The 9,304-nt window shown below is 40.9% G+C and overlaps 1 protein-coding gene across 1 annotated transcript in view; it reads right to left on the bottom strand.

The window, feature by feature from the left end:
- Positions 1–452: 452 nt before the first annotated feature.
- Positions 453–9,304, bottom strand: part of IFNAR1 (interferon alpha and beta receptor subunit 1) — a 31,495-nt gene continuing 22,643 nt past the window's right edge. Inside the window, exons 9-11 of the mRNA XM_060770394.2 lie at positions 8,707–8,857; positions 5,699–5,844; positions 453–2,071 (exon numbers count right to left, since the gene is read on the bottom strand). Of these exons, the coding sequence (XP_060626377.2) occupies positions 1,850–2,071; positions 5,699–5,844; positions 8,707–8,857 (519 nt within the window). The 3' untranslated portion in view covers positions 453–1,849. The remainder of the gene's footprint in view (positions 2,072–5,698; positions 5,845–8,706; positions 8,858–9,304) is intronic.

The following is a 9,304-nucleotide window of genomic DNA, read 5'->3' as shown; positions in this document are numbered from 1 at the left end:
CAAGGCACTCTCAGAATTTTCCTCCAACACTACAGTTCTTTATTATTATTTATTTACAATATTTATATTCTGCCCTTATCACCCTGAAGGGGACTCAGGGCAGATCACAGAAAACATATACGGCAGACATTATACAACACAAGACAGACAACAGATAGAGGTATATAAACAGGCTTTCCCATATTTTGGCATCTTTGGAAGCTGTGCTCAATTCTGGCCACAGGGGGGTGGTATTGCTCCATCTCCTTGGCGAATAATCTTCTTTGTTCGTAAATCTTCCTCCTTCTGATTGAATATACTTCCCTGCTTCAATGTGGTACTTATTTATTGACTCATATTGCTGTTTCTGATCTTTTAGGTGGGTGGGGAGCTGGGGCTGAAGGTCTGGAGCTCACTCTGATCCGGCTTCGAACTGTCAACCTTTTGGTTGGCAAGATTTTACTGCAGCTGCAGCTGCAGCTGGTGATTAACCTGCTGTGTTAAATGGCTAGCCCAAAAGCATATACCAGTTCAAAACCGTCTGTCTTCCTTCGCTCATCCTTCCTTATGGTCCAGCTCTCGCATCCATAGGTTATTATAGGGAATACTTTTGCTTTAACTATGCGGATCTTCGTTGCCAGTGTGATGTCTCTACTCTTCACTATTTTATCAAGAGTGGTCATTGCTCTCCTCCCAAGAAGGAAGCGTCTTCTGATTTCCTGGCTGCAGTCTGCATCTGCAGTAATCTTCGCGTCTAGAATTACAAAGTCTGTCACTGCCTCCACGTTTTCTCCCTCTATTTACCAGTTATCAATCAGTCTGGTTGTCATAATCTTAGTTTTGTTAATGTTTAACTGCAACCCAGTTTTTGCACATAAATACGACATGCCTCAGTAGCTCAGATTTCAGTAAAAACTTGACAGTGTGGAGCAGAAGACTCACACAATGGGATATACCAGTTACACAAATGACTCTAAAAGAGAGCATGAGATCGCGGAAGAAAGAAAAGAGGGAAATCAAACTGCACAAGTTATTTGAAGAAACAAAATTACAGTCAACATGAATGTAGTCACACATCTCCTTCTCCTTCATTAGCATTGTGCCAGAAGGCACATAAATGGGTGGACAAAAATGTAAAGGACACAAAAATGTTCTGAGAAACACTGATAGCCTGGTTAGTGATTGTCATTTGATTCCCTGGTTGACACCAGTAAAGACTTTCATAGACTATCCTATTTTAAATAATGCACATTTAACTTGGCCTGTTCCCTTAACCCCATCATGGCTGGAATGCAGATCTTGAAACCAATCCCAAATCAGGATTTATTTCCTGGGTCGACAGGGATTCCCATTCCTGAGCAATAACCATGGTTTAACTCAGGACTGTAATACTTGCAGCTAAACACTAAGCTTGGCAGAACAATTATGTAAAAAATCTGTAAACTTGCATAAGGTTTCATTAAGGCACCAATGATCAGTGTGTGCTTGGCAAGTTCCCAACATCAACCAATACTCACAATGTCAGCATACTTTTAGACAGAGGAGAGGTGCCTTCTTCCTTGTGAAAAGCTGGAGAACCACCCCTTCAGTACTTTTTGAAAACTAATATTGTAACAGTCAACTTGGTATCTATACTGGCGTATGTTTACTGTTCTTGAGATGTTTTGTGTTTTAGAGCACGTTTGAGAACCAAAGTCCAGTTAAAATTAAGGTGTAAATATTTTCCCATCATGTTTCTCACATTCTAGCAGATCTTCCAATAGCAGTAAACAAACGTCAAAATCTTGGATGCCACCTGTTAGTCTATTTTGGGATACAAAGTTTCTGGTGTCCATCTCATTTTGTGATTTCTGCCAACTACTTTACAGGCTCACGTTTCTTTCTGCTCTGTGGTTTGAAGGGATCCTTTACTTCCAGAATTATTGGAATAGTTTCCCGAGTCTTGGCTAATTTCCTCTGGCTCTGTGAGGTCTTTCACGTCAACCAGGTCAACATCCTTTGAGACACTACTGTCACATATCACAACACAGTCTTCTGTGGGCTCTTCTGAAGTCAGCAAATAGGAACTGCTCACAACTTTTCCCCCAATGTTCTGCAGGTGAGAAGGAAGAAAGGAAGTAATAAGGAAAAAGCACAATATGTTCTTCAATTGTGTATGAACAATTTTGCAATACCATTTAGTTTTGAGAACATATGAATAAACGTTTTGAGACTGATTTCTCCATACAGTTGGCCCTTCACTTTTCATAGAATCATAGAATCAAAGTGTTGGAAGAGACCTCATGGGCCATCCAGTCCAACCCCCTGCCAAGAAGCAGGAATATTGCATTCAAATCACCCCTGACAAATGGCCATCCAGCCTCTGCTTAAAAGCTTCCAAAGAAGGAGCCTCCATCACACTCCGGGGCAGAGAGTTCCACTGCTGAACGGCTCTCACAGTCAGGAAGTTCTTCCTAATGTTCAGATGGAATCTCCTCTCTTGTAGTTTGAAGCCATTGTTCCGCGTCCTAGTCTCCAAGGAAGCAGAAAACAAGCTTGCTCCCTCCTCCCTGTGGCTTCCTCTCACATATTTATACATGGCTATCATATCTCCTCTCAGCCTTCTCTTCTTCAGGCTAAACATGCCCAGTTCCCTAAGCTGCTCCTCATAGGGCTTGTTCTCCAGACCCTTGATCATTTTAGTTGCCCTCCTCTGGACACATTCCAGCTTGTCAATATCTCTCTTGAATTGTGGTGCCCAGAATTGGACACAATATTCCAGATGTGGTCTAACCAAAGCAGAATAGAGGGGTAGCATTACTTCCTTAGATCTAGACACTATGCTCCTATTGATGCAGGCCAAAATCCCATTGGCTTTTTTTGCCGCCACATCACATTGTTGGCTCATGTTTAACTTGAGCTTTAACTTTTGCAGGTTTAATTTTTGCAGATTTGATTATACGTAGAGCACTTCCTAGGAATCTCTATGTCCTTCAGCGCAACTTCTGCTGGAAGCTGACTATAGACAGAATCACACTGAAGGACATAGAGATTCCTAGGGAGGTGTTTACTCAGCTAAAAATAATGACTTTTTGGGATGCAGGGCCCATTTATGCAGGGACCCTGTACCCAAATCCCTGCAAAAGCAGAGGGCCTACTGTAAAGAGCTATTACAGAAAGCTATTGTATAAAGTACTGAAAAAGACTCTTTTTCTCAGAAGCATGAGTTGGCTAAGTTCGGATCACTGGAATATAACTGGAGGGAGCTGAAGCCAAAATAGATATTATGCTTTATGCAAAACCTCCCAACAAAACTGGTAGCTGCACATTTATCTCTTCTTCCATACTGTCTAGTAACCATTCCTCCTTGATATCTAATAACTATTTCCTCGTGCCACACAATTCAACATTTCACTCTCTCTTGCCACCTGATAACATGGACTGAGCAGAGATGAAAGGGGTCTGTAAGGCATGACATCCAGCCACAAGTTAAGTCAGCTAGATTTTTTTTTATGTCAGTAGCGACCTGAGAAACTGCAAGTTGTTTCTGGTGTGAGAGAATTGGCAGTCTGCAAGGACGTTGCCCAGACGACACTCAGATGCTTTACCATGTTTTGGGAGGTTTCTCTCATGTCCCTGCTGACTGACAGGAGCTCACCCCACTCTCTGGATTTGAGCCACAGACCTTTTGGTCCTCAGTCCTGCCAGCCCAAGAGTTTAACCCATTGCACCACAAGGGGCTCCAGTCAGCTAGATGTTGTGAGAGAAGGCAAGCTGCTGTTTTTGGTCACAGAGAGAGAAAAAAGTATTGCTTAGTTTGCCATTATAGGCCAAGATAAATTACTATTACAAAGAAAAAACAGGTGCGTGTTGGCCTCGATATGGCAAAGACTTGTGGTGTGTGTGTGTTACTTTAAGATCAAAGTATATCAGGATTGCTGAAGATGTGAAAATATTTGACTGATTCATTGCCATTATATTTGTTGGGATCTGTTTCCACAAGGTACCAAATCCCCCCCAAAAGGAAAAAAGAAAAGAAAAATGAGTTATAGGCAGCACATTGTTGGCTAGGAGAAGAATATTATGTACAGATCAAAACTATCAAAATAGATTAAGTCACTTTTTGCAGGGCTTGGAAAATTGAATGTCATGGTAAAAAATGCATACCCTCAGCACATTTTTTTCAGTTTCTGTAAAATTTGTTCCGATGGACTTGATACCTTTTTGGAACAAGCTCCACATTGGGAAATGCAAAACTTGGAAGGAGAAATGCTAAGAAATAGTAAGTGCTCTATTTCAGAGGAAGGCAATTACAAATAACCTCTAACTGTTTTTTGTGTTTTGTGTTTTTTTGGAGCTGTGCATAGGAGGATAGGTAATATGTCCACAGGTACCCTTCAAAAGGTGAAACTTTAGGAGAGGAAAAGGTAATTGTGCTGGCACGGCTGTGCCAGGAGTTTAGAATTTTCTTTCTTGCATGGTTAGTTTGCTTTTAATTACTTGGGTCATGCATTTTGCAATAAGATAGCTTCCCTCAGTTTGCAGCCATAGGGCCAATGACCCATCAATCATTGTTAGAGCCTTTAGATCCACCCCTTTTCCCAGGTTAGGAGGGAAAAGGGACTTTTAGCTCAGCTTACAGTTGGAAGCCTTACAGACGGGACGTGTGGACTTTTCTCTCCCCACCTGTAAAAAGCTTCATTTCGCACAGCTTTGCTGGGGTTGAAGAAATAGATCTACAGCCAGCTTTGTTGAAGAGAAAGGTTACAGCCAGCCTTTGCTGGGAAATACAGCCAGTTTTGCTGGGCAAAAGGAATGGTTCCACATCCTGCGTGGAAAATCTAAAGAACACTAACTCGGCAGATTGACAGAAGACCTTATCTGATAAGGGACACTCGGGCTATCCATAACGTAGATTGGAGCCATGAGTAGGGGCCTCACACCAGTAAGGCCCAAGGAGGGGTCAGAAGGTTTCCCCAAGGAAAAGGAACAGTTCATTAAGCAGTTGCCTGTCCCTTATGAGCAGATTAAGGAAGTTTTCCAGTATTTCCAGAGTTTTCCAGTATTTAATTCCTTTGTTGAAGATTTACGCATCAATAAAGAACTTTGTTGAACTTACTTTAAGCCTCTACAGAACTTTGTGGTGGGAAACCCAAGGGCCCTTTAGCTGAGGCACCCCGGCGTCCCGTTGGGCATACAGAAAGCACGTCCTGCAAATAGACATTGCCACAGGCCCAGCGTGTGACAGCACAGTAATCTTGAAAGCTAACCTCTTCCTTTTAGGGTATTACCAGTGTATTGTTAGAGGGACAACATTGTTTAGGATATTGTATTGTTAAAAAGCTAATCCAATGTCCAGTGTTAGAGAAATTTAGCGGTGTGCCAAAATAATACATATGGTAGAATCATCTAGTAAATATATTCAGTTAAATAATCATATTCAACCAAATCAAACATATTTGCATGTGAAATGGATATTCACCAGCAGTTCTTGAAAACCTAATCCATAACTCTGGGACTATTTCCATTTTCTCTCTTAGACAACACATACGTACACACAAACACACAGCACCACACTCACTGCATATATTTTCATCCTACCTACGGAAAAAGAGAGCCTGGGGTCGCTGTGAAGTCTTTGTACATACAGAAGCACCTGCAATGTTACTTTCTAAAATACATTTCACGTAATGATTTCACTGCAGATTAATGATAAAGGAACAAAACCAAGAATAAATACCTCTATGGTCAAAGGAGGGTTGCATTTTGGAAAGAATGTATATTGGACCCATTTCCAAGTGCAGTGTGTAAAATAGATCAAGCCAACTATCAGCAAAATAACAGTCACAAACACCACAACTGGTACATACACAGCTGAGGAATTTCCTACAAAAAAAAGAGGGTGGAGGGAAATAACTATTAAAATATTGAAAATATGGCAAATTTACAGGCAAAACAATCTGAAGTGAGGCTGAGATTGGTCAGCTGACTAAAAGTTAAAAGGGTGAACTACTGCCTCATCAATCGCTTTGTGTCTGTGCATATGCTCACACCTATATGAATGTGCACTGTTTTCCCTCATGACCTTAGTGAAGAAGACTTTTGTGGGTTTTTAAATATAGTTTCCTTCTCATCCCACTTGTTGCTTAGGCGATCCCTTGATGGCCTTCCAAGTATAGGGTCCTGGCAGTGGATACGTAGGTGACTGTAGAGCCCTCTTCTTGACCCACATGTTCTTCCACAGTGAGGACATAGATTTCCAGGTGGAAGGCGGTTGCGGTTAGGGTTGGCTTGATGCGCCTTCTTCCGCTTGGCACGTTTCTGACTTTTGCCCTCCATTCATGCCTCTTCAAATTCCACAGCACTGCTGGTCACAGCTGACCTCCAGCTAGAGCCCTCAAGGGCCGGGCTTCCCAGTTCTCAGTGTCTATGCCACAGTTTTTAAGGTTAGTTTTAAGCCCATCTTTAAATCTCTTTTTCTGTCCACCAATATTCTGTTTTCCGTTCTTGAGTTGGGAGCATATTAACTGCTTTGGGAGATGGTGATCTGGCATTCGGACAATGTGGAGTTGTTGGCATAGGAGCATCGCTTTAATGCTGGATCTAACAAATCAACCTTTTCATCCCACTAGATCTAACAAATCAATCTGCTCCTGCCATGCCCTATTTGTGGACTTTGGGTTTATTACATTAGATCCCTGCTCCTCATCAGCAGAGGTCAGTAGAAAGCCTAAGTTGATACTTAGCTGCCCTGAGTCGCCTTCGGGCTGATATGGGCAAGATAGAAATAATGTAAATAAATAAATAAATAAATAAATAAATAAATAGTATGTGGTTGTGATGGGATGGGATGAGGGGTTAAACACAAATAATCCACTTATAAGGATAAGATAATGAATAAGTCCAACAGATAGGTAAATTGTGAAACTTAGACTGTTCAATTCACAGTAATCACAAAATTAAGCAGTATGCAATAAGTTCTGTACAAAGCAATATGCAATAAGTTCTGTACAGTCTTTTAGTGATGTCGTATGTTCATAAATCAGCCTCCCACGACCGGTTTCGGCCTTAGCTTCTAATTGCGAGTATCAAACTCAGAAGCAGAGTATCTTATCCCATTGCAAAAAACTTAAGTATCTCTTATGAGAACATATGTAAAAGACTGAACTTTATCCCATTACAAAAAACTTAAGTATCTCTTATGAGAACATATGTAAAAGACTGAACTCTACCACCTGAAGAAGGCCTGAAGCTAAGGCCGAAACCGGTCGTGGGAGGCTGATTTATGAACATACAACGACATCACTAAAAGACTGTACAGAACGTATTGCATATTGCTTTGTACAGAACTTATTGCATACTGCTTAATTTTGTGATTGCTGTGAATTGAACAGTCTAAGTTTCACAATTTACCTATCTGTTGGACTTATTCATTATCTTATCCTTATAAGTGGATTATTTGTGTTTAACCTGTCTACCAAGGAACCCATTCATATTGTGATGGGATGAGGACAGCACTCGAGGTCCTAAATATTAATTTCAAATAGCTACTACTGTGATTCTTTTTCAAATGGCAAAGTAATTCTTTGCCATTTGATAAATTAAAATTCACTCTGAATTTTGAAACAAGCAAAGTGGAGAACATGCCAGCTTTACAAAGATCTGAAAGTATGTTTAGTCACAATAGCTGGTTCTCATAAAGTAACACTGAGGTCCTATAACGCAATAAATGTCATAGTTTAAATATAACGCACTTTGTTAACATGGAATATTCCATAAGAGGTGCATAGTTGTTGAGTCTTGATCAGAATCAATCCAATGTAGTATGTTTTGTTTATAGTAATTTTTACACAGGGACTTCAGTCACAGCATTATGTACAAAGCACATATAAGTATTCCAGTGCACTCACAATGTGATAAGCTGTGTATCTAAAGGACCGGGAATATCAATAGGTAACAGAGGAGAGTTCTACCCTACAGACAGCTAGTGTAGACCCCATTTGGGAGGAAAGTTTCTTCTGCTATTATCTTCCTTTCAGGAAAAAGGGACTTCTAAAATGCACATTAAACATTCATCATAAAACTTCATTAAAGGAAAGGAAGATGGTACCGAGAAATGAAACTGTGTTCTCCTGGTGGCATGAACATGAATAGATATTAGGTTCTTGTGGTTTTTTTCGGGCTATATGGCCATGTTCTAGAGGCATTTTTCTCCTGACGTTTCACCTGCATCTATGGCAAGCATCCTCAGAGGTAGTGAGGTCTGTTGGAATTCCAACAGACCTCACTACCTCTGAGGATGCTTGCCATAGATGCAGGCGAAACGTCAGGAGAAAAATGCCTCTAGAACATGGCCATATAGCCCCCCCCCCCCCCAAAAAAACCCAGAAGAACCTAGTGATTCCAGCCATGAAAGCCTTCGACAATACATGAATAGATATTGAATCCCATTCTAGGAGAAATGGGGGAAGATGCAAAATCAATAGATGGATAGATTGATGAATTGCTGCTGCAATTGGGCTTATGTCTGATTAGTCATATGTAGAAGGTTTGTATCCTTAGCAGGAAAATGCTCAAGTTAGTAAGCTTGCCTCCACCCATTCTCCGTAGCTCTGATAATGCCATGGCAGCTCTTTCCCCAAACTGGAATTCAGCTCCCAAAATTGGCAATTGCCCACTTCTTCTGGTGGTGATAATTAATGAACAGAGAGCAAACACATTTCACACCAGATGCTACATATCTCATACCTTTGGATGTTTCAATGCAGTCTACATTGCTGAAGTTGCTACTTTTATTATATTGTTGAGCAAACGCTTGCACTTGAACACAGTATAGAGTGGATGCGGACAAGCCTGAGATTACATATGGTGGTGATGTTTTATCCACAAATTCTTTCTTCTGTAAAACAAATGCAAAGAGAACATGGGATGTAAACCAGCCCACAAATTAGTAAAGAGGCTTTCTTTACAGCCTGGGTGCAACCCACACTGCTGTTTCTGCTGCAGCTTCAATGAACTCCAAACATATTGTTTTAGGTTCAAGAGAACATATACTGAAAAAGTGGCAACAACCATTTAAAGCTAATGAGACACTGTTCCGTGGACCAGGGCTTCTCAGGCTATGTGATATCAAGGACTAGCAATTATTTTCCTCTAAATGTGGCAGTCACTGGCACCATATTGCATTTCTTCGCATAACAGTCACCACTGTGTAATAGTAGCACCCCCATTTTGGGGATAGCAAATTTAGCATTTTTGTATTCCTTGCATAATAGTCAAGCTCTTGATTCATTCATCTGCACATGCACCCCTTTTCCAATTACAGGGCTTCACTTGGCTGCCAGCT

This window comes from Anolis sagrei, chromosome 3, assembly GCF_037176765.1.
Source record: "Anolis sagrei isolate rAnoSag1 chromosome 3, rAnoSag1.mat, whole genome shotgun sequence".
In the NCBI taxonomy this organism is placed as follows: domain Eukaryota; kingdom Metazoa; phylum Chordata; class Lepidosauria; order Squamata; family Dactyloidae; genus Anolis; species Anolis sagrei.
Note: the sequence above shows the minus strand (reverse complement) of the source record. Positions and strands in the feature narration are given on the sequence as shown.